This window comes from Hypomesus transpacificus, unplaced genomic scaffold, assembly GCF_021917145.1.
Source record: "Hypomesus transpacificus isolate Combined female unplaced genomic scaffold, fHypTra1 scaffold_105, whole genome shotgun sequence".
Lineage (NCBI taxonomy): Eukaryota > Metazoa > Chordata > Actinopteri > Osmeriformes > Osmeridae > Hypomesus > Hypomesus transpacificus.
The window spans coordinates 347-26,431 of NW_025813697.1; the positions used below are offsets into that span (position 1 = coordinate 347).

Genomic DNA, 26,085 nt, shown 5'->3' on the forward strand with positions numbered 1-26,085 from the left:
GGCCACCTTAACTCCTATTCTTACTCTTTTCAATCAATATAATAATTATTAATATATATAATATTGATAATCTATAGCAGCCTCAGTTGAAAAGTTGGATCACATAAAGATATTGGGCAATCCGGTGAAAATGTTCCTAACCTCTATGACGTTGTCACCTTTTTCCCTTCTAGGGATATTTTCAAGCATTTAGATTAGCTACTCATATTGCATTAATTCATTAAGAAGCCCTTTTGAAACAAGCTATTGTAACAACATTGTCACCAGCAGTATTTCAGATGGAATCGCAATTCAAACAGTACAGTACCATCTGTTTACTGAAAATATGCCTCCAGAACGTAAATAAGCTTGACATTTATTCAGGGGGAAATGGCTAATTCAAAAAAAGTTTGCTGGAGGCGATAATTGTCAGTAACAATGCCAAATCTGGTCTCAGTCTACAGCCCTGCGTGGAGAAGCTGACCCCGGTAAATTGTGCTACGAGCAAGCTAGCCTAGCTGCTGTTGCTAGCCAAACTTCACTGAGCAGCACTTGTGCTAGCTGCCGCATCATTGGATACCAGTGAAGAAAAAATAAGTTTCCTTCTGTAGTTTCAGATAGGAAATTACTTGTTTACTCTCCTCTTTTGTCTCTCTCTTTTGTGCTCTGCTCGGGGAGTTTTGTTACATTTAGCAAATTGGTTTTTGCATTCACTTCACTCTTCTACTGTCTCACATTAACCAACTAAAATGACGTGCTTTGCTGCTGCAATCGATGGAATAGTCCACAGTAGTAGGCTATAGGGTGGGAGGGGAAGCCTGCGTTGACACAAATCGAATAAACGCTCTGTTGGTATCTTTGTTGATACTTTTGTGGAAGGTTATGACTTATGATCGGTTTGTATTATTATTATAGTAATTATGGATCATATAGTAATTTTATGTAGACACCCCTGGCATCTGGGGGCCCCCTGGTAGCTGGGGGCCCCAAGCGGTTGCCTACCTTGCCTAATGGGTAAGTTTGCCCCTGTTGTAAGTCCATCAATTCTTTCTCAATCTCAATGAGTGCACAAGAATTGACTGGACATATCGTAGAGCTAGAGTTAGTTTGCTGCTTCTACATAGGGTATTAGCTACTTACCTTTGTTTAAAAGGCAACATCAATACAAGGCAAGGTAGCTTAGGTAGGTAGGTTTATTATTCACAGGGCAACGCTGACGTTATACTTGCAAAATAAATTATTTCAGAACTGGATGATATTGCAATTTAATTGTATTTTACTTTACAAAGGATCGGATTATCTTATTGATGCAACTACAAAACAAACAAAAAGGTTTCATGGTCTCTTTCTCCAGAAGGGCAGATCAACCAATCAGGACAAAGAAGGCGTTGCCAGGGCAACAATGGCCCTTACCTGCGCACGTTTGTACAGTAGGCTATAGTTATTTCATTGACAGGATTGCAAGAGGAACTACTGGTCATTGAAGAACTTTCAAAGGTAGATGTTCAAGTGTATCTTAATGTGTTTGTGTATTTTCTGCGCTTATACTAAAAGTTAAACATTTGCTGGTATTTAAGATAAACGCTGTAAAAATGTGCAAGTTAGTTATAGCCTACTTTTGAGTAGCTTCAGTTTACATAGGCTTGCTAGCTACAATAAACTTGGAAAAAAACGTAGATTACGCTTTGAAGAGGACTATCCTACTCGTTTTCTTTTTTGACCCCACTAATTTGCCAATGTAGTAAAACTGGCCGCTCCATGCATTTTTTTAACTCAGAGGAAAAAACTGTAACACTTTGCCCTGAAGCATGCACTGTGTCAATGTTTACGTTTACGGCTAATAATGGACTTCTCAAGCTTGTTTTTTAATCTATAGCTAGAGCTAATATGGTTAAATACATAGGCAGCATTTGAAGATACAGAGCTCCACTTAGGAAAGGCATTTATTCATTGTTTGTACAGTTTAAAGATGTAAGTTTGAAATCGAATTGACAAAGATCTTAAGCTAAGGTGACCATTTCTTTTGCAACCATTGTACCGCAAATGCTGTTTTTAAAGCCTAACGTATAGACTGATATAATATGTTGGACACATGTAGGCCTAGTTATTATTTAGTTAAATTCCGATGATCGGTTGGCATATTATTGAGACGTTGTCTTCAGTTTCGTTTGTTTTAAACTATCTCAATTTTGAAATGTGTCGAAAACTATAAGTTCTGCGGACATGTATGTTTGTGTTTTCGGTTCAACGGCATAGATCTTTCAACTGCTGACTGAGATGGCCTTTTGAGTTTTTACACATAGCCTACACATCTACAAATGTTACCTGTTGCAATATCTTAATCAGTTTCCAATTTTGTAACAAATTGTGTGTAATTTGTATAGATTCAATCATGACGTCACCTAAGCAAATGAAAATCGAAGCAGAAGGGTATATTCACCTGGTTTCTGACGTGAAACAAGGAAAGTACAAGAAATACTTCACTGCTGTACTACAGGAAGCGACCAAAAACACAAAAATGGTCATCTTCACCCCGCAGAAACACAATTGGTTTGTGTGCGCTGAAAAAGACAGGCAAGTACTTTAGTATTGCTAAATGCAATTCCAAATTAACTAAAATTACACGAATTTTTGGACTAAGTATGGTGTTGCTGAACATGTTTGTTTTATTATTCCTATTGTTATTTGTCAACTTATTTCTCTTTTTCTTTGAAGGAGCCCAGTCAAAGTGGGAAACATAACGCTGACTCCATCACGGCAAAATCAAGGAGAGAATGACATTTTGATAAATGAGCGTGCCCAGCTGACATGTGTGCGGAACTTGGGCTTCTGTTTCGATGAATTGGCTCCAAAGGATCAGCAGACCAGATCAATAAGTGACATCCTTTCTGATCCCAGGGAGCATCAAATAGTGAGTACATTTGAATGATTTACCATGTTAAAAACATAAGAGTGCTATCTTTTTAGTATAGATCTTAATTATGCATCTGTTTCAGTGTCATATGATAGCACATCATTCCAAGGAATTTGCCATTTTACTGTTTCTAAATGGCACTACTAATGTCCTATACAGATTTCCTGCGAAACCTTGCAGTAATCTGGATTCACATAGGTGTTTTACAGTGTGTTGATTTAAATAACATGTTGTGTAAATGTTTCCTGTGTGTGCAGGTAAATGTGGTGGTGAAAGTCTTGGAGCAGAGAGAAAAGGAGGAAATAACGACTCGGACCCACAAAGTGATGGACAAAACAGTGTATGCTGTGTCTGACAAGACTGCCTCCATCATGCTCACTGTGTGGGGAAATGATGTGCTGGTGATAGACAAATGGTACACTTTTACAGATGTGTCTGTCCGTTTTTTCAATAACAATGTCTTGCTGACAACCACACCACAAAGCACTTTCAACATTGCTGAAGACGGAGGGGCAGCATCACCAGCGGTAAAAAATGACGCAAAACATACAGTTGGAGAAATTGTACAGGTGGATGTGACATCCACTTACTTGTGTCCACAGCGCCATGCTGTATTTGATGTCAACCCTGCCACCTTAATGACAAGGTGTGAGAAGTGCAGCAAATACTGCAAGAACACTAAATTGACCAGTTTGATGAGGGGGACAATTGTTTTGGAAGACGAAGAAAAAAACCATGTTGAATTCATCTTAGACGACAAATTGATTCGCTCCTTAGTACAAATTGACAACCATGTTTTAAATCAATGTGACCACATTGTGCAGAACATCATGCAGCATGACAGAATTGATATTACAGCTCGAGGCAAACGTGCCATTGCTGTATTGTTTTGTGATGATGAGCCAAAGCCAAGTACCAGTACTGAGGCAGATAAGGAGACAACACAAGTATGTGAACTACACCAGCCGATGGGTTCTCCTATGATTCCCTCACCAAATAGTGCTGACAGTTGGGATCTTTAAGATCTTTAAGTTAAAGTAGAAGGGTTTCTGAAAACTGTGATTATACACCAAAATGTCTTCTTTGAACAAAACTAAAAGCCTTGCAAGGAAACTTGTTTAAATAATGTATAAGTATGTGTAAATGATTGTTTACTTTGTTGCTTTTTAATATTGAGTTTGTGTCACATTTTCAAGACTTCAAATGCTGACCTTTGTTGAGTGAAGTTGAGCTTCTAAAATTGCTATCATAGTTATGCTGCAGAATGTAACATTTTTCAAGGTGGGCTAACTAAGAGACGACAACACAATAATATGCCAATTAATGATTATGTTGTTTAATTTGTGCCTTATAACCTTTTATAACATTGTTTCATGTTTCACATTTTCATGTTTAATTCATATGTTTCATGTTGAAATGTAGCTGAAAACATTAGTTATGCTGCTCTATATTAAAAACATTATCGTATTTAATGTTTTTCGATTTCAGACCTATGTTTCATGTTGGAATGTAGCTGTAATCATTGGTCATTGGCTGTGTACTATTGTTTTTCACTGTCTGAGATAACTGAAACATTACTAAAGAATAATTTGTTGAGAAAAGGTTTTGTTTGTGCCTTGTTACAATGTCATATATTTTTTAAAGATGACAATAGTATTACTGGTATCCTTGTCTTTTGTTTCTTATACATCCATATTTATATATAGGGAATCTGATTTTAAACATCCTCTGCTTTCCTCAAACACATTTTTAATGTTGCCATATAGCTAATGTACTGCAATGCCTGATTTATATTATAGAAATAATTATTGTTATGATGAAATCATATATTGGCAAAAGTGCCATATTGGTGCATTGCACAAACGTTTTCTAAAGATAATGGCTTTCAATAGCAATAATAAGTTTATGTTTTTGTGAGGTCACTCTGTTTGAGGATGTAGACATCCACAGAGGACCCATCTTAGGTAAGTTGTCGGAGTCAACGTCAGAAGAGTTTGATGCCTGCATGCTATAGCAAAAATAAATAATTTACATGTTATCATTTAGCAGACGCTATTATCCACAGCGACTTACAATAAGTACAGGGACTTTCACCCCGAGGCAAGTATGGTGAAGTGCCCAAGGACACAACGTCATTTGGCACGGCGGGGAATCAATCCAGCAACCTTCTGATTACGAGCCTGACTCCCTCACCGTTCAGCCATCTGACTCCCTGACAATTAGATGTAGTGTTTATTTTAGGCTGTCTAGAGCAGGGGTTTTCAAAGTGGGTGCCGTGACGCATGCTCAGGGGTGCCGCGGAATGGCTCAAGGCTTGGTCATTTCATGGGAAAAAAAAAAAACATTTTTAAATTCATTTTATTGACATTATATAAATAAAAAATGTAGGCTATTTACGTCACAAACAACAATCGGCTACAGTTCACAGTTGATTCAGGGCTTAACGTCAACAACAGTTCTTTCGCTGACTTTGTTAGTTATTCCGCATTGACAGCAGATGGAGGAGTGCAGGCAATTAAAAAGGCTACGTTTTTAAAGAGAATGCATCCACATCTACATGAACAGACATCGGAATCGAAATCAGCAAAGAGAAAAAAGCGGCATAACGACTCTCTAGTAGTAAACGTGCCCCACATACCTGCCTTGTCTGCAGGGAGACGTTGGCTAATGCAGCCAACGGTAATGGTGCCTAGCAAATTGAAAAGGCACCTGAAGACCAAGCACCCACCACACCAGAACAAAGACATTGAATATTTTAAAAGACTTAAAACACAGAATACCACACAGAGCAAACGTATGTTGTTTGCTAAATCTAAAAAGCCACACACTTTAGAAGAGTCGCTCATATTACCAGCCTGCAAAAAATGGATGATGTAAGGCTAGGGCCAGATGCTGCAAAAGAAAAAATCCCCCTCTCTGATAACACGATCAAACGTCGCATTGATGATATGTCAGAGGACATTGGTGAATGAGAAACTACGGCTAAGGTGGAAATTTGCGCTTCAAATAGACTCAACTGATGCTAGTCGTCTTTGCCAGCTGATCGCTAACGTGAGATACGTGGATGAGGACAATGGACAAATTTACAGATAACTTTTTAGTTTGCAAAGAACTGAACAACCTTCCATTACATTACATGTATGTATTCAGACGCGTTTATCCAAAGCGAGTTCAAAAAGAGAGTTTGACAAAAGTGCGTAGGTCACTGATCATAACAACGAGATAGTCCCAACATTGCGGGTAGCCAAAACATGAAGCATACATTGTGAAAACTAAATAAGTCCCAAAGGGAAGAACCATAAGAGTATGTAGTTGAACAAGTTGCATGTTGCATTGAACAAGTTACCGGAGATGAGATATTCAGGGTGACAGTGATAGGCCTATAGTTGTGATAGGGACAGGGACGTTGTCTGTTCATATTCTTGTTCACTATTTATTCAAAAGTTCGATTAAATTAGTTGAATTAAAGAGAGTGGTTCATTTGAGTATAACAAAAAATAGATAAACCTCACTTTCTCAATGTAATGCCTATAATAAAAGCAGTTATAGCCTATTTAACATATCACAAGGTTAAATCAAATGGCATAAAGTACAAATATGACAGAAAGGAGGTTGAGAGTAAAAAGTAAAAAATAGGGGTGCCGTGGATGGTGAGAGATATGTTTAGAGGTGACGTGAGCCAGAAAAGTTTGGGAACCACTGGTCTAGAGACATCATTTGGTTTGTGAGACTAACGCAAGACAATCCAGTGACCAGACACAGCGACAAAAGTAATTGTATTGTTCATATGTTGAGGTGTGAGGAGACAATGCATAATAAAGGGTGATTGATCCTTGTATTGCTCTATGGATGAAGAATTGCTTCATACTCGAAGTGCAGAGCGTGTTCATTTGCCTGTAGTGAAGGATACAAAAAATATTTATAATTGCACTTAGAATAGAAATGCAAATGTTTTCATAAAGAACATTTGAATATATATATGTAGATAGCTTTTATTGAAGCAGGGCTGGTAGCAAAGCCAAGCCTAATGCATTGTGGTACAGGCTGGTAGCAGAGCCGAGCCTGGGGCGGTTGGTGTAGGCAGGTAGCAGAGCCGAGCCTGGGGCGGTTGGTGAAGGCTGGTAGCAGAGCCAAGCCTGGGGCCGTTGGTGTAGGCTGGTAGCAGAGCCGAGTCTGGTGCTGGTGGAGGCCGGTAGCAGAGCCGGGTCTGGGTTCCTGGGAGGATGAGAGTGTGATTAGGGGATTCAGGGAATGGTGATGGAGGTGATGTGGATGGTGTGTGTATAGTTACCGGGTATGGACTTGGGTGTGGCGGAAAGTCCTTAAGGGTCACGGCTGAGCAACGGCTCGATCGATTCCCCTGGGGAGCCTGGATAGATGACTGGGAGAAGCAGAGAAAAGGGAGGGCAACAACAGCATGCTAGCAAAAGGATCAGAGCAACGGAAGAGACTTTATACAAACCTCGTAATTGATACGGGGAGTTTGGTCGCATTCTTTTGTGCTTTCGCTAGGCTGATGCGTATGAAGTGGATTGGAGTTGGTGCGCGTTTTTCTGTGCTTTTGCCTTTTTCCCTTTGTTAACTTGTATAATAATATGCACTGCGATTTAGTGTAAATGCTACCTTTTATGTGTAAAATGTGAACTTTAAAACAAAAAACACAATATACAGTAACATCATCATCATAAGCTTTATTTTGGACACTTGCTCGGTCCAGGACCGGACTTAACCATTGGGCAAAGTAGGCAACCGCCTAGGGGTCCCAGCTGCCAGGGATTATTTTAAAGACTCCATAAAAATACTATATGATCAATAAAAAACTATAATAATAATTATACAAATTGATTAACAGTCATAATGTCTTCTTAAAGTATATAAAAAAAAGACAAACAGAGTGTTTATTCTATGTGTTTCAACGCAGGCTTCCCCTCAGACTTCATACTACGGTGGACCATTCCATCGATTGCAGCAACTGCATAGCAAAGCATGTCATATCAGTCGATTTATTATTTTGCTAAATGGAACTCCCCGAGCGGAGCACAAAAAGAAAAAGACAAACAGAGTAAATAAGTACTTACCAAACTGAAACTACATAAAGAAACGTCCCCTTTCTCTCCACTTTCTCTTCACTTTTTGTGTTTTGAATTGTAAATGAGCAGCAACAAATGTATGCTTTGAAATCTATGCAATCTTCATAAATAAAACACATTTTGATATAAAATGTACAGAAATATCAGTTGTTAAAATTACAGTTAACAAACAGACCCATCTGCAACTGACACTAGCAAGGACACCCTACAATTTCCTCAGAAATTGTACTTTGTCTAGTTATTAAGATTATTATTATTATTATATTAATAATTATTATATGGATTGAAAAGAGTGAGAATAGGAGTTAAGGAGGCATGATTGTCTTCGCCTGGGGCCCCAAAATTACTTTATCCGCCACTGACTATGGGTACATAGATGAACTTTGCAAATCTATATGTCACTGATAAGTAAAAAGAGAAAAACTACACTAATAAATTGTTTAGACTGTGTTTTTAGGTAATGCAACAAGAAAACAAAACAACTTCAGGAAAAAGTTTTTTGGGAAAATCCTATGAAAATCTGTTGGAGATAAAGGTAAAAAGATTTTTGTGATGCAGAGTGAACTGTTTCCCCTTCATGTCCAGTGATTGAATTTGCTTTTGAAGTGGGGTACAATAGGCAGTTGTGTAAGAATAAAGGCATTTTATTTAGTACAAATATGATACATTAACAAATCAATATGGTGTTGAAAACTTGTATCAATGTTAAAAGATAAAAAACATTACATATGGCATTTTTTGTTAAGTAGCTTTTTGTGTATATAGATAAAGTAACTATTTGTATATACAAATGCAGGTAACACATGTATTATAAAGAAATATACAAATAATTCAACTGAAATAACTGTGAAATGATAGTACAATGTCTGCAGATTTAATACATGTATTATAATGAAATGTAAAAAAGAAAAAAAATGGTAAAAATGGAAATGATTGTGAAAGGTGTTAGTGGTAGCAGTGTTAGATTTGTGAAATGTGTTTTCTGTTCATATTGTTTACTGACACAATATAATACCAAATGTGATGTATGTTGTATTGGTGTAATTTACAATATTGAGTGCAATACAATTCTCATGAGTTGAGTCTAAAGCAATTGAGGGTGGACAGGTGTAAAAGTGACCTTTGGATTTCCATGGATTAGAAGGGTGTTTCTGTAGGGTGGTATTAAAACACATGGTCCATCAACATCCTTGTGAAATTCCAGGCAGCCACAGACTTCTTTGATATCTTTCCATCCAGTTGTTGATGTTGTATCCAGTGGTCCAGAGTCGTCATTGAGTTATGCTTCACATGTTTGAGCATTGTGGTTAGCCTGTGTGGACACATAAAATAGACAAATATGTATATAAAGAACAGATAATTATTTTTTTTTTTAAACATTTAAAGATGCAGAATTTGCATGTGTTTGCAAGTATTTTATTGACAGTAAACAGTGTAGAGGTGAATTATTTTAAGCACATATGTGATTATGTGTTTGTTGAAACAAATATGTTGTACATATTGTACAATATTTTGTGTATAGGATTACTAGGTGTTATAATGCTGTAACTCCATGTTTTGTCTTAATGTTGGTATGTTTACAGTGTATGGATTGTGAAATACAAAGCAAAATTAACAATGGATATATTTACCACAAGGTAGGAATGAGTAGGGTAATATCAACCAGGGTCCAGAAGGCATCTTAGTCAACATAGTACTAATAGTTTCTCAGGGTATTCAGCGAGAAGATCTCAATGCTTGGTTTGAAATCTGGACACGGTTCCTGTATTTATACATAAATATTAAGTTGATGCAGTACAATAATGAAGGTAGAACAGACATTTTGCCCCAAGAGAGACTAAGTGTTCATTGTAAGTAGGTAGGTATAAAAGCATACTTTTTGGTGCAGTTGTTTTAGTGTTGCCAGACTGAAATTGCTGAATGATGCAACCATTGGTACTCCCACAAGGTGTGAAGGCCTGGAGTGGGTTGCTGAAAAGCATAACATAAAAATTTCATGAGAATCATGTTTACAGTGTGACCTTTATTACAATAAAAACATAGGACATTTGTAATATACGTTACCTGATGTAGTAGTGATGGTGGGAAAGTTTTCAGTTGTTGGCTGGTTGAATGAAATCCAACATTTCAAAGCAGAAGGATTCAGCAAGATCCTAATGCTGGGTTTGATATCTGGACAAGGCTCCTTTAGTGATAGGTAAATATATGTTTTAATGCAGTGAAACAATGTAGAAAGAAAATACATTTCTGCCCCAGAGAGATTAATTGTGTAATTGTAAATACCTACTTTGTAATTGAAGTTGTTTTAGTCTTGCCAAACCAAGATTGATGAATGATGGAGGCAGTGATAGGTTCACATGGTTTAAAGGATGAGGTGCTTGCTGAAAAACAAGAAATGAAAATTGGATGAGTGTGATGTGTACAAGGTTTAAATGCTTGAAGTGGGTATCTGAAAAGCATAACATTAAGATTTGAAGAGAATCATGTTTACAATACGACCTGTATTACAATAAAAACATAGGAAATGTATAATATACTTTACTTGATGTAGTATTGGTGGTGGGAGAGTTTTCATTTGTTGGCTGGTTTAATGAAATCCACCATTTCAAAGCATAAGGATTCAGCAAGAAGATTTCAATGCTGTTTTTGGTATCTGGACAAGGCTCCTTTAGTGATAGGTAAATATATGTTTTAATGCAGTGAAACAATGTAGAAAGAAAATACATTTCTGCCCCAGAGAGATTAATTGTGTAATTGTAAATACCTACTTTGTAATTGAAGTTGTTTTAGTCTTGCCAAACCAAGATTGATGAATGATGGAGGCAGTGATAGGTTCACATGGTTTAAAGGATGAGGTGCTTGCTGAAAAACAAGAAATGAAAATTGGATGAGTGTGATGTGTACAAGGTTTAAATGCTTGAAGTGGGTATCTGAAAAGCATAACATTAAGATTTGAAGAGAATCATGTTTACAATACGACCTGTATTACAATAAAAACATAGGAAATGTATAATATACTTTACTTGATGTAGTATTGGTGGTGGGAGAGTTTTCATTTGTTGGCTGGTTTAATGAAATCCACCATTTCAAAGCATAAGGATTCAGCAAGAAGATTTCAATGCTGTTTTTGGTATCTGGACAAGACTCCTTTAGTGATACGTAAGTAAATATTTTAATGCAGTTAAACAATGTAGAAAGAAAATAAATGTTTGCCCCAAGAAGAATACAATTGTAAGTAAGTATAAGAGTTTACCTTGCAATTGAAGTTGCTTTAGTCTAGCCAAACCCAGGTTGATGAATGATGGAAGCAGTGATAGGTCCACATGGTTGAAGGTTTGAGGTGCTTGCTGAAAAGCAAAACATGAAAATTGTATGAGTGTGGTTAGTACAATGTAAGCTTTACTACAGTAAAACACATGAAATGTGTCCTTTACATTACCTGATGTGGTACTTGAGTTTTCAGATGTTGGGTGGTTGAATGTAGTCCAACATTTTAAAGCACAAGGATTAGTGTGCTGATGAGAAAAGTATTGCACAACACTGTGTGTGTATGTGCGTCTGTGCGTGTGTGTGTATGTGTGTGTGGGTGTGTGTGTGTGTGTGTGTGTGCGTGTGGGTGTGTGTGTGTGTGGGTGCTGCCAGAGGGCTGGGAGAAAAAATTGCAGAATGATATTGCAATATCAACACGAGTACAAAGCATGTTGTTAAAGCACTTTAACATCTAGTAATTCTATCCCAAAAAAGTATCATAGCATTGTACAATACATAATGTCATAAAATACAAATTTGCAAAGCATAAGTTACCTGTTACATGTTAACAGAATATTTTGACCATTTCAATTGTGAAGTTCACATTTTAATGTTACGTAATAAGTCCTTGTTGTGTTTTTTCATAAATTAACGAAGAAGATATGTAAATGTATTATTCATAAGTGTGTAAATATAATATAATTTATATTTCATCTGCTGTACAAATAGTGTGTTTTAAAATATATTAGTTAATGTGTCTACGATGGTTTGCTTAAGCTATGACTTTTGTTTTAAGATGCATTGTTTAGCAGATAATGTTACTTTATGTGAATTAGTATAGCATTATGATGACTGTAATATGTTGATAACAATTCAAGCGATAATTGAAATTGGACATCTTTTGTGTATACATGGTCTATTATTGTGTTAGCATCAGTGGTCGAAAAGTCAACTAATTGAATGTAATGATGTTGTTCGAAAACGGTTTGTATTGTTTTAGAAGTAAGAAGATTTTCATTAAAGTCCCCCAAAATAATTTTCGCTCCTGGGAAAGTGTCTATTTCGGCAATAAGATGTAATAAATGTTCTTTGAATAAATCAACTTGGTATGTTTGGGGCCTGTATACAACTGCAGCAATTAATTGAAATTGTGGAACGTGGAAGACTAATGATTCTAGATTTGTATTACATGGTGTGTTGACTTCGATGTTCTGATCTGTTTGACAATATATTCCAACACCACCATTGGCCTGAAGTTTTAAAGTATTGGTGATACTATTTATTGGACTGTAACAATTGAAACGTGTGTTGTTGTAGAACGTGAAGTTAGGTAAAAGTACATGATCAGTTGGGAAGTTTGGTCGAAGCCATGTTTCGGCAACACAAATGCATTGTGATTTCAAAATACTGTTGTTTGCTTGCATGTTTTTAAAATGTGCATTGAGACTTTGAATGTTATGAAAAGCAATTGTGAATAATGGAGTGGTTGAAGGTGAGTTTTTGGAGATGAATGTTGGCATTGTTGCAAGAACATCTTTGATATTACTGTTGCAATAAATCTTTGACTCTTTCAAGTCTTCAATTACTAAGCCTGACAGAGAAGAGACACGACTTAAAGCAACGTAAGCTTGTCCTGGTGAAAATACTTTTTTCAAGTTTACCACTGCACTGTTAACTGTTAAACCTTGAACTTTGTGTACGGTACAAGCCCAGGCTAATTGTAATGGGTACTGCCGCCGTATTCCACCATTGTTTGAGACTCTGTCTTCAACGGGTTTAATGATTGTGATGTTTCGATGAGTATTATTTGGTGTAGTTATTTTAGCTCTTTGCAGTTGTCCAATTTTGCCATCATCAAATTCAACATGTATTACAGAGGGAAAGTATTTGTCTGTATCAAACACGATTTGGAAAACTGTCCCGAAAGCACCATTAACAAGTCCATCTAAAACATCAATGTTTTTTGTCAGCATGATGCGAGCTTGTATTCCCATATTGACACTTGGCTTAAGACAGGAATTAAAAACTTTCCTGTGGTGGCCATTCTTTCTTTCCATACGTCCTGTTTTTGGATTCCGGTCAAAGTCTTGTGCTTCAATAATTATGGCATTTGGGCAAATTGAATTGAGCATTTCAGAGTTATAACAGCAAACTTGTTTATTTGTTGCAAAAATGTGCAATACATTCAAGACTTCTCCTGTTTCGCATTGTTTCAATATCTCAACGTCTGCAGGCAACATAGGAGTTGATTTTTCATGGACACGAATGCGATTCAGCAGCTCAGCAAAAGTAGAATCTTTTTGTCTCACAACTTGAGTCAAATTTGCAATTTCAAAGTGACTGTTCCAAATGTTTAGTCCTGGCTGATCACTGTACAGAGGTTTTCCTTTCACAGGTGGTAACTGGTAAAAATCTCCAACAGCAACAATGCTAACTTTTCCAAACAAAGAATGATCTCCGCACTGTTTGATTTGTCTTAGTCTTCCGTGAATGTATGCAAACAGTCTGGTGTCTACCATTGATATTTCATCAATGATCAATAATTGTAAATTGGAAAGTTTTGCTCGTAAAGAGTTGATCTTTTCCTCACCTAACGGTTGGTAAGGTAATCGCACATCTGTGCCAATACAAAAAGTATTGTGTATTGTAGCAGCATTAATGTTATACGCGGCAACGCCTGTAGGAGCTGTTAATAGGACTGTAGTGTCATCAGGGTTTGGACATACTTGTGCTAGAATTCGTGACAACTCATAATGTATGGCTTTTATCAAATGGCTTTTTCCAGTACCTGCTCCACCAGTGACAAAAAGGTGTATTGGTTGTGGTTTTTGTCCCCATACTGTTTCTAAACTCCACTGACGTAGTTTGTAAAATATGCGCGCTTGCTCATCATTTAGAGATCTCATTATGTCCCATGCTGCTTCTTTAGTCATAAATGTTTTTCTAACTTCTATATTACCCGTCATAGGCAAAGTTTCTGTCAAGTCTGGAATATTTTCAGAAATGGGCTGTAAATCATTTTCATCATGAATTATGTCCTGTGATTGTAAACACTGAAGCCGTTCCATTTCTGATTGCGGACAAATCTGTGCCCATGCATCATCCAAATCACCTTGTTGTTCCATGACAAGTTGAGCATCATCTAGTTTGTCAGAATTTTGTTCATACAAAGACCTATTATTCTCAATAATTTCTTTAACTGTGTCTATGTTATCACTGAAATCACGTACAATTCCAACATTGTAAAACTCTTCGAATGAAACAAAAGGATGTGGTTTCAATTGATAGTCTTCATAGTGGGGCAAAAACAATTGGAGCTGGCTATGATGGTATTTTTCTGGGTCTTTTGTGGGTGACAGTCTTGCATATCTAATAACAGCTGGTTCTGTGCGCGACCTTTTTTTAATGTCACCATATTTGTCCTGAAGTTGAACAACAGATTCGCTTGGATTAGCTGGGACTTCACTTTGACTCAAGGCTCGATATTCTGAGCAAAACGTGGCAAGGCACATATTTTGGAACGGTGGTGATTGTGGTCTATGTTGATACCTGTCTATTACACTTGTCATCCATATAGTGTTTTGTTCATTGTTGTCATTTAGTTTTCTGTCTCGCAATACACTCAAAGGTAAACTCATGCGCATAGGGTAATCCCCTGTTGGTATGAAAGTTACTTTACGTGAGCATTCCTTTAAATGCATTCCAGTCAGTCTATATACTGCTTCTTGTGCAGACACTTCTCTATTATGAAGGTAAACACTGCCAAGTGATTTGAATGCAGCTTTGGCATCCAGATTGCCTTTAGTTCCTTCTTTCTGTGCACAATCTAGTAACAATCCCATTTCTCTCTCTGCTTTGGATATATATGAAATAATGTACACTACACAAGAATATGCATCGACAATGTACTGAATATCCATATTGGCATTCCAAGCTCGTAACAAGTCTTTGTTAAATTGGTTAATCCAAATGTCACTGGGATTTCTTTTTAAAACAACGTTGGTTTTATTGGTTAGTTGTGAATTTGCTATTTCAAAAAGCAATTGTGAAATTCCGATGCTTTCAAAGAGTTCCTCTGTCGATTCAAATGTTTGGTCACTAATTAGTAAAGTTGTTCTGACCATTTTCAAAATCTTTTCAGCCATGTCTGGTGTCATCAGTTTTCTCAATTCATGTTCCTCAGTCATTGGTTGATGTGATTGTTCTGTATTGCATGGATTTTGTGCAGGTTTGACTATACGATCAATAAATGTTCGACAAGATGGGGGTCGTGGGAAGTTAAACCGACATTCAGTTTTCTTTTTCCTACAGGTTTTTGAGTGCTTAGTGCTATGCTTTTGCACTGTGTTGACAATCTCACACATTTCTTCATCGTCAGATGATGGCAGTTCACAAGATACGTATTTGTCAATAAAGTCTACAACCTTATCATCAGGGTCTTTGTCAATTTGAGGGGCTGATTCCACCCAGAACAAGCAATGACAATGAGGGGAGCCTCTGTTTTGAAATTCTACACGGTAAAAGTAGTCTGATATTTTGCCAATAGGAGCAGCTGGAGACATAATAACATCTTTCAAGAAACTGTGCCATCTGTGGTCAAACATTCTTGCAGCTGTAACTGGGTTTTGTTTCAACAAGGCACATTTCTCTGACCAAGTCAGTTCATCTATAGGCACAGTTTTATTTTGTTCATGACTCAGTGTTGTTATCATTTCAGGCCAGCGCATGTCAGCTGAGGAAAATGAACAGAACCATGTGGGAATTCCTAGTTGTCGTATCATAGCAAACAGATCTTTTTGTGCAGATTGCCAAAAGGGGGGTGTTCCCCGTATAGGTCGTAAAAACTTGTAACCTTCGTCATTTTTTAACACTCGTTTTAAAGATTCTGCATCAGTTAGAAAATTGGGTTGCTCTTTGTCTGGCAATTCAGTGCCTGAACCTTTGCGCATGGCAATTGAAACATTTGACAAAACTTGTTGCACCTCTGATATGTACTGCGCATAGAATATAAAGTCTGTGTTTTTAGCAAATCGGCCATCAGCATTTAGTAGACGCGTGTTTAAATATTTTGCCAGGGTTAGTTTTTCTTTGCGAGGGTCATGAAAAGTAGGAGCTCCAGTTGGATATAACATAGGAAAACATTTACCTTCATTAGTAGCATCTTCCAACAGTTTAATGGGATGATTATTCTCAGCAGGCGCAACCGATAACACAGAGTCAAAATGTTGATCCAAAACTTCTTGAGCAATATCTACTGGTTGTAAACATGTGTCTAGAAACATTCCATGTGTTTGTTCAGTGTATGTCAACTCTTCTTCAGGATCGTCACTTTCTGAGTCATTTTCCATTGTTGTTTTCTTTTTTCTTTTATTAGCAACGCTTGTTGTTTGCATTGGTTCACTAACCATTTCTATTGGCACAGCAGTAATACATATTTCACTGTTTTTATTTACATCTCCAAGAGTTGCGTCAACTTGAGATGTTGTGTTATTATTATTGCAAATTTCCATATGTGTATGATCAGGATTTTCTGCACTTTGGAGTGTGACATTTTGTTGATCACTGACTTGCACATCGTCAATTTTGTCCAGAGGGTTAACCCATTCTTTATTGATGCTAATGTCATGATACCATTTGTTATTTAACTTTAAGTACTCTAAGGCATTGTAGACATGGTTTGTATGTACATGTTTATATTCATAATGCCCCTTGTATGTTAATTTGCGTTTCAGTTTAATTCGTAACATTAAATCATTTCCATCATTTCTTGGAAGCATGTTTGTTACTTGATTGACATTAGATGGAACACACACGACAGGTCCATGACAACCATTTTGTCCACCCTTTGGTAATGCCAACAATTTCATAAAAGGAATATGTTTCGCTATTAAGTGTTGCTCAAGGGAATTTAAGCACTGTAGCTGAGAAGGAATGGCTTTCAAATGCAAATTATTGGCTACACTTTGTTCAGGCATTCTACCAGCACATATTTTACGGTGACATGTGTGACATATCCACAACTTAGATGATTGAATATGTGCAGTGCAGTTATCATCGCATTCTTTATTACATGTCTGTAAATATGTTTCTGTAATGCACTTTTTAGCCAAAGCAACTACAGTTGGACTGGTTGTGTACTTATCATGTTTACATTCAATGACTTGCTTTCGAAAAAGCTGGCGATGACAAACTGAGCAAACACATCCAGGGCCTTCTTGGACATTTTTTCTAAAAGATTCAATGACAAAATCCATGGAATATGTCAGATTTTTCTTATCAAAATATGTTTGCATGCTTTGTTTTTTAACACTACTTTGAAAGTCAATCTCAGACTTGTATTTATTTTTGCTAAATGCTTTGACTTTAGTTTGAAAGTCAATATCAATTCGATATTTTATTTTATTGTAGTTTTTCACCCTGGTTTGAAAGTAATCATCGGTACGGTATTTTATGTTACTGTATTCTTTCACCTTACTTTGAAAAAGATCATCACTTCGGTATTTTATTTTACTATATTCTTTTACTATAGTTTGATAGTGTGCATCTGTTCTGTACTTATCTCGGCTGGACAGCAATTTTGTTTTTCTGTATTGATCATCTGTCACATATAATTTCTGTTGCAACATAATGCAATTTTGGCGAAATTGAAAATCATTCTGATATTTTTGCTTCTTAATGGCAAGTTTATCTTGGCATTGTTGCATTTTACCAGTTGTTGATAACCTTTTCCTCAAATTTACATTACATTTTGGCATAACTTTTTTTGCTTGGCACAATGATGCACATCCACCTTCACAATGTGTATCTCTTACACATGTTACCAATTCGTAATGATTTCCATTGACATTGTTCAAATATATGGCATCGTCACTTCTTCTTGAAAGACTTTTGTAGATGTTCCAGCGATCAGAATTAAATGTGTAAATGTCCGTATGGAACAGATCTGCTGCACTTATAATTTCCAATTCAGTGCCCCAAGTGTTTGCATACATCATTCGTGAATACTTTATGTAGTGTTCTACAGAGGTGTATTGAGTTCTCAGAAACCTTTGAAATGTTTTCTCATTTTTCATTAAGTGTCTTACCACTTGTTTTCGTATTTTCATGTGTGGGCTTTGATTGCCGCAAATTGCCATAGCCAGTGACCGGAACAAGCAGTTTCCATCTTTTCTGATAGCCTTTGATTCACATGGACAACTTAATACTGTAGGTTGTTGAATTATGGTTGAATCATGGTTATCATTAACATTCTGCAAATCTAACTGTGAACATAATGCAGTTTGATTGATAAATGTTAATGGAGAAAACGTCCATTCTGACAGTGTCACATCACCAACAACAACATCCTCAGTATTTTTACTCAGTTTATCAACATTGTCCCCAGTTGTTTCATGCAAGTCACTTTTTTTTTTTGTGTCTGCTCGCATATTTTCTGTTTCTGGCCTTTGGTTTTCACACAATACATTCTCATTTTGTGATGGCAATGCATGACCACACTCTGTTTTTGTTTCACAAGTGCTCTCGGGAACATGAATATTTACATCAACAAAAGCCTCTGTTGTTACATGTGGTTTCAAGGCATTGACTTTACATTTCTGTCTACTACACCTGTGTACTGGTTTAGTTTTTACATTGGGTCCGTCTTTACATCTCATTGTAACGGTGATTCCAGAAACTTCAAAAGGTTTTCCAAAGGCATTCATTGAACTTGCAAGCCTGTTAATGTGCTGACTGTACATATCCTCAAATGTTTGAAAGAAACACACAACACTTTTTCCTGTTGAATGAACAAGGCCGTCATAGCTGCGTGCGTGGGAATCAAACACTGCGTAACCATTGGTGTGTTTAATAATGGCACAAGTACTTTTATTCATTGTCAAAAAACAGCTGTGATCTCCTAGTAATACTCTCTGGAGTGCTTCATAAAGGCTTATTGACATATCTGCCAACTCTGGATCATAGTCATGTACTCCTACTATGCCACTAAATGCTTGTCCAAGATTAATTGTAAAATCAACATGATGAAGCACAAGAGACGTTGGCAAATCACTTACCAAAAGATGAGTATCATTTACCTGATTGCAGTTTTGCACTGATGTGTAAAGCTTGTTTCCATTCACAAGAATATTATCAACATCAATACATTGCCATGTGCACACATCTTTTAATTCATTCATCAAAATTGCTGTTAAACTGTTTGTCAGACATTGTACACCTGCATTTGCTCCAAACATCACATGTCCTTGATGGAAAGATCCTTGTAGAAACCTGTTATTACAGCTTGGATACATGGTGCTCTGTAACACAGCAGAATGTATCAGTTCATGATTCTCAAAGTTAAGTTCAGAGTTTTGTTCAGGCTTCAGATCAGACTTTTTGTTGTCAGAGGTTATTTCAGACTCAATGTTGTCAGAGGTTATTAGTTCAAGATTTTTAAGGTTCAGTTCAGAGTTGTGTTCAGAGTTGTGTTCAGAGATTTGTTCAGGCATTTGCTCAGGTATTTGTTTAGGTATTTGTTCAAAGTTTATTACATGGCAAGAGTCACCATCAGAACGGCATGGTAGTGGAGCACACCTTGGAGATTTAAGAGGAACAGTTTGGGTATCACTGGCCTGTGAATGAGAATGTGAGGTCTCTGTCTCACATCTCGACAGAGGCACAGACTGTGAAAGAGAATCACAGGGCCTAAAGACAGATGACTGAGACGTCGGAAGAGGAGGAAAATTAGAGTAGGTGAAGCGCGGGATGGGGGATGAAGAGGAAGATGGGATATCACAAGGGTTAGAGTGGGGATCAGTGGATAGAGAAACATCAGACAAGGCGCTGCATGCAGCAGCATCAGCAGCCTTATTGCGCCCTTTCCGCCTGTTCTTCCTCGGCATCTGAAAAACATGAAAACAATATCAAGAATCAATCAACATGACTAGTCTTCATAAAGCTACATTGGTATGTTTCTCAAATGTACATAACTGCTATAAGCAGTAACATCAAACATTTGTTTGATTATCAAAAATAGACATTTAATATGCATTTTCTCAATACAGGAACACAATCCTCTAAATATGTCATTAAACAACAATTTCATAAATAAACATGACATATGAACATATTTATTAATACATGATTCAGACAGTGACAGTAGCCATCAACATTAAATAGTTTCACCATCAATTAGAATGTTAACATTCACAAAAACAAGCGTTGAGGAAATCAAGCAAGGTCTCTGCTTACTGTTAAATGATAAACTTTAGTTTGTATACTTTTATTGAACCTACAGTTCACTACAGACAATACATCTTTAACCCCAAGCCTTAATGCAAACATTAGTCAATAACTGTTATGACCCTCTTGGCTTAACACAGAGGGAATGGCAATGTGTGAAACATTAATTGATAATTGATTGCCGGTCTGGAGGTAGAGAGACGGTTAGCCAACTGCCAACAAACACAGGCAAGACCATACCTGCATGCAGCAAATAGGAAGGAAGAGGGAAGAATACAAAAGAAAACACACAACCACAACTATATGGACCCTGAATGAGAGAAATTACAAACATGGGCCTGTAACAGTGATGTTAAGAATCCTCATTCAACCATTCACATTCATTTTTCTAACCTCGAAAGTGGACCCGTGGTCATCTGAACCAGCCCAGTTCTTCTTGGCCGCTGTAGAACGTTTGCTGGAACGTGGCATCTAAAAAATACAGAAAAAATCACAACTATTAAAAGCCACATACCACACTACTGAACAACTATTTCATAATCTTAAATAATTGTAACTTCATGCTCAACAGTTCTAGTATACAGACCTTTGAGAACATGCTAAGATGGTTTGGATTCTCAAGACACCAACCTCTTTTTACTTTACACATCCAATATTTCCCTGTATTCTATTTCTACTGTGTACATTCAAATTTAAGTCTGTAGATATTAAGAAGCAGATTGAAGACGATAAAACCAAATTTGTGTATATATAGATAAAATGTTACATTAGTACGAGTCCTTGACCTTTTAATAGCATTAAGGGGTGTGTGTCTACATATTTGTTTAAAATTTCGCTATATAGTTTCGAGAACAAACAATGAAATAATTCCTGGAATTTCCGCTGATACTTTTTAACCACTTTCAGACCGACTTCAAACGTTCGCTTAAATGTTTTCTATTTTCCACAAAATCGAGAGTTATTTAACACTTTGTTAGCACTATCTTTGGTCACAATGTTTGAGTTAAATTATCCGGACACCTTCTACAATGGCTGTTTCTCAAAGCAATTAGCACTAGGCTACGGCTAGCACTACAGCTATCTTATCAAACAAGTTCCAAACGTACTGTAGAACGTAACCCGTTAATGAGCAGCGTCACAATATGTGATCGTTCGAATGTGGGTCCCACAGCGTAACATGACAATAATGTTAAAAGTGTTATAGCTTGCAAGCCTGCAATACATACTGTAAACAAAGAAATCCTTAGCTCCCCTAGCCTAGCTCCAATTAGCTAATATCTTGTTAGCTAATAACACGCCTTAAAACTGTATCAAATAGTCTTCCAATTATCATACATATAAAAACGCTAAGATACATGTTTTGTAGGCTACTGTCGTTATATGTAATGATTACTCACGGTCAAATAGTGCAACAAGGAAAATGAAAAGGGCTGCAGTAGTAACGTTAGTTGTCTTCAGGTCTTCAAAGATGAAATAAGTCTTCTTGTTTGGGTCCTGAAGGTGGAGGGCTGAAGCTCAAAATCGTGCATTAGAACGATCCCTCGCGATAGAGGAGCAGGATTTTTCTGTATCGCTTTAAAACTTTTCTTCAACCCTTTTACAATGTGTTTGCATGTCCAGTTACGGCACATTTTTCACGGAACAAACATTTTGTTTCTTTATCGACACAGGCAAGTTTTCAGGACACCTATAGTCCGCATCCAATCAGAGCTCATATACATGACACCTTCATAACATCCACCAATCGTGTACCCCAATATTCAACGTAGGCCGTCAACATTCACATATGCATTTTGGTTAGCCGGTAATACTGTCAGTGGGTAACAGACCTTCAAATGCATAAAAACAAGTCAAACAATTGTATAATTCAGGTATTCCGTAAAGAAGCATAGCAACATTACACTTGAACCAGCATATTTGTTAGGCTATATTATTAATTGCATTTGAAGTGCATTTTATGTGAATATTATTTATAATAACTAAATATATAGTTCAAGAAATGATCTGATTTAAAATAACTACTTTCTTTCCTTCACTTTTGTCTTGTAATACACAAAGATACAAGCCCTAAAGGGAACCTTTACCTGAGGAAGCAACTACAATTCAAGCCCTATGCTCAAGCCTTACCAGAGTTGGTGTATCACAGTGAACTAGCCATCCCATTCAACATTATATGCAAAAGGAAAAAATACACCAAACGAACATTTAGCAGAAAGAGACTAAGTAAAAATGTACATTTGCATTACATTTATTCATTTAGCAGACGCTTTTATCCAAAGCGACTTCCAAGAGAGAGCTTTACAAAGTGCATAGGTCACTGATAATAACAACAAGATAGCCCCACAGCATTGCAAGTAGTCAAAAACAAGAAGTACATATTGTGAACAACCAAAAAATAGTGCTAAAGGGAAGAAACCATAAGAGCATGTAGTTAAACAAGTTAAAATTACATAACATTAATCTCTAAGTGCAAGTGTACCTGTAGGAAAGCAATACAAATAGGAATAACTAAAATATAATACAACAGTTTAAATCAGCTACCACTAACCAGAGAGCAACAGTCTAAGCAAGAGTCATTGTAATCCTTGAGGAAACTTGCGTTGGGTTCAGCAAACCATTCTTAAGTACCATTGTACTCCCGGAACAAGTTCGTCTTGAGCCTTCTCTTGAAGGTGGAGAGACAGTCCGTGTCTCAAATGTATAGTGTGTGATACACACATAACTGGCAAGTTGCTAGTTACTGCTGACAGGCAAATGGATGAAAACCTCTGACTGTATATCCGTGGTAGGGATTAGGTTGCTTCAGAAGCAAAGTACCATTTCAATAGCTTCAGGGACTAGTCAGCTAAATCTCCCATCCCAAATCAGTCTACCATCTCCAGTCAGATCAGGCTACCATCTCCAGCCAGCTCAGTCTCCCATCATCAGCCAGCTTATGGTCTCTTCACCAGCCAGTTCAGTCTACAGTACACTCAACAAGTATTAGAAACAACACAGCTTACACTCTCCAACTGCAACACATTATACAATCAGATGTTAAAAACAACCTCTCACTCAAATTTTATATGTTACTTTTGACAGGGTTTGACAATATTTATTTAAAGCTCAACAGCCTTGTATTACTGTTATTTTGGAGCTGGAAGCTAGTAGTCTAGCTTCTTGACAAATGATCCTGTTATGAACAATTTGATTTGCTAACAAGATGATACACCAGTTCTGGTTGCTTGGACAGTTTAGGTAGCTAAATTGGAAATGCATATTCTGACTGCAGTCAGTCAGTTTGGTTTTAAAAGAAAACATGGTACGGATCTCTGTATCTATGCTCTGAAGGAGATTGTCTCTAGGTACACAATCCTGTTATTAAGGAAGTTTTCTATGAGCTCAGATTCAGTTAAATGTTCTCTGTTTGGAACCTACATAACACCATTGTACACCGCTCATTTGTGGTCTATGTACAGGAAAAGGAGTATACAGATACTGAAAGTAGCCTACAATGATGCTTTTAGATTGCTATTTAATGTGCCTAGGTGGCATAGTGCTAGTCAGTTGTTTGTGTCTAAGCACGTACAAACCTGTAAGGCACTCTTCAGACAACTGATGTATGGTTTCATGTGTCGACTGGACAAGTCTGAAAACTAAATAGTAGAGGCTCTGGTCAACCCTCTAAAGAGCTGCTATCGATTACTTGGAACTTAAGACTACATTGACACAAAAGTCTTCATACTTTTTATGCACTGTATTATCTATGTTTTATGTTTTTGTTTTACTCTCTTTTTTATAGCTCTATGTCTGTTATTTTATGTGGAACTTGGCGTCTGAAATAAAGATTTATATATATATATATAAATACATATATATATATATCAATGTTTCAGGATTTGTATAACTTTTTACCATTGCATACAAAATCGGAAATGCAATACTAAAAAGATCAGCTTTTGTTAAGAGATCCAAGATTACAAGATCCACAAGGCCTTTGCTAGACAGTAAGGAATGAGTGGGGGCTTGGTCAGCCCACACTCTCCTGAAATGTTGCGTGTGCGTCTTGCCAAGCCCGCGCGTGTGTAAGTTAAGGCTGAGTGTGTGAGGATGTGGAGCACGCGCGGGCAGGAGGAGGGGAGACATTCATTGGAAATTTGGCTTGAAATTAGCCAAGCAAGCATGTTTCAAATATTCACCAAAAATCGACCTTTGATCTTACAGTCAACTTTTTCACAGATTTGTGTTATAAACATTCTCAAGAGTCTTCATATGAACTTGTGATTGAATCAGAGTATCAGTTTTTGACTGGCTGATGTGTAAAGCATTATTTTAGCGTTAGCGATAAGTTCAATTTGCTTTATATCAATCATTTTTGGAGATATGAAGTTGCCTTTGCACACGGTAACATGTTGTAGTGTCTTCCATCGATATACCAAGTTTCGTGTTGATATCTCAAAGATTTGCTGAGACATGACTTCACATCCTGTTTGGCGGCTTTTCTGATGAATTTGATTGGCTGTACCGGACAAACGGTTGCGAGGATCAAAATTCTTTTCGATAACTTTTGTGAGGCTTGGTCTGAAGATCATCTCTGGTAACTTTGAAGAAGATATGACAAAAATTGTAGGAGGAGTAGGCTTTCAAAGGTTTTTGATAAAACCGGAAATAGCGGAAAATCTATATAACCGGAAATTGACGCCATGGGGTGCGTTGAACTCGGCTTGATCCAGGGAATCCAATGGTACCTCATTTTTGAAAATGGGTCATACGGTTCAAAAGTTGCGTGTGTAAACACAAGTCCAACTTTGACCCGTTGGTGGCGCTGGAGTGGTCTAATGGGAGACATGAAACTTGGTGTAGGTATAGAATCAACTGTCTTTAATGAGTGTGCCAAATTTCACAAAAAGTTGTCGAAGGGTTCTAGGGGCTGCCATTGACTTCCATGGAACAAGAATAATAATAATAATAAAACTAACAATAACAATAGGTTTCCTCCTGACGGAGGAATCCTAAATATAACTGCAAGCAGTAATGGCGGATTCCTCCAAACATTGCGAACCATTGAAAAATGTATATTCTTGACAAATTGGAACTGTATAGAAAAATCTATGCTGCAGAATTACCAATGGGATACCAAATCTGAAATATAATACCACCAGGATCCACAAGGGCCTTTATTTCAACTCAAGGAGTGAAGGGAGGGGGCTTGGTTAGCCTATCCATTCCAGAAAGCCTTTGTGCTTTAGGGCGTGGAATGTAGCGCCACATATGGGTAATGGTGGGACAGTTGTGGTTTGGTAATTACCCTTGGTCTATACTTTCAAAAAAGCTCGACCAGAGAATACCCCCCGCTCTCAGGGTACCGAGCTTCAGCTCAGTCATGATGCTGGGATGAATGTAGGCCTATATGTAGAGACCAGGGAGACAGACACACCGGCCAGCTGCCCTGATGGGTCCGTGGTAGATCATTAATGCGGGTTGTATCCTACAACGCTCGTGGCCTCCGAGTAGGACATACTGCTGCTGATAGATCAAGACGTTTGGTGGTGGACACATTGCTGGACGAGAGTGACATTGTCTGCCTTCAAGAAACCTGGATGACCAAGCAAGATCTGGACAAATTGAACTCCCTACACAAGAACTTTCATG

General features: G+C 37.3%; 2 protein-coding genes across 2 annotated transcripts; one reads left to right on the top strand and one right to left on the bottom strand.

Moving 5' to 3' along the window:
- The first annotated feature begins 1,397 nt into the window (after positions 1–1,397).
- LOC124487872 lies at positions 1,398–4,322 on the top strand. Its single transcript, XM_047050240.1, has 4 exons — positions 1,398–1,476; positions 2,364–2,553; positions 2,695–2,890; positions 3,151–4,322. The coding sequence occupies exons 2-4, from the start codon at positions 2,372–2,374 to the stop codon at positions 3,913–3,915; spliced, it is 1,143 nt and encodes a 380-aa protein (XP_046906196.1). The 5' UTR covers positions 1,398–1,476; positions 2,364–2,371; the 3' UTR covers positions 3,916–4,322.
- A 4,350-nt stretch (positions 4,323–8,672) lies between these two features.
- LOC124487874 lies at positions 8,673–21,992 on the bottom strand. Its single transcript, XM_047050242.1, has 12 exons — positions 21,852–21,992; positions 20,848–20,925; positions 11,423–20,114; positions 11,237–11,330; positions 11,007–11,130; positions 10,752–10,845; positions 10,526–10,649; positions 10,271–10,364; positions 10,048–10,168; positions 9,860–9,954; positions 9,615–9,745; positions 8,673–9,295 (listed from the first exon to the last, which is right to left on the bottom strand). The coding sequence occupies exons 2-3, from the start codon at positions 20,923–20,925 to the stop codon at positions 12,051–12,053; spliced, it is 8,142 nt and encodes a 2,713-aa protein (XP_046906198.1). The 5' UTR covers positions 21,852–21,992; the 3' UTR covers positions 8,673–9,295; positions 9,615–9,745; positions 9,860–9,954; positions 10,048–10,168; positions 10,271–10,364; positions 10,526–10,649; positions 10,752–10,845; positions 11,007–11,130; positions 11,237–11,330; positions 11,423–12,050.
- Positions 21,993–26,085: the final 4,093 nt, after the last annotated feature.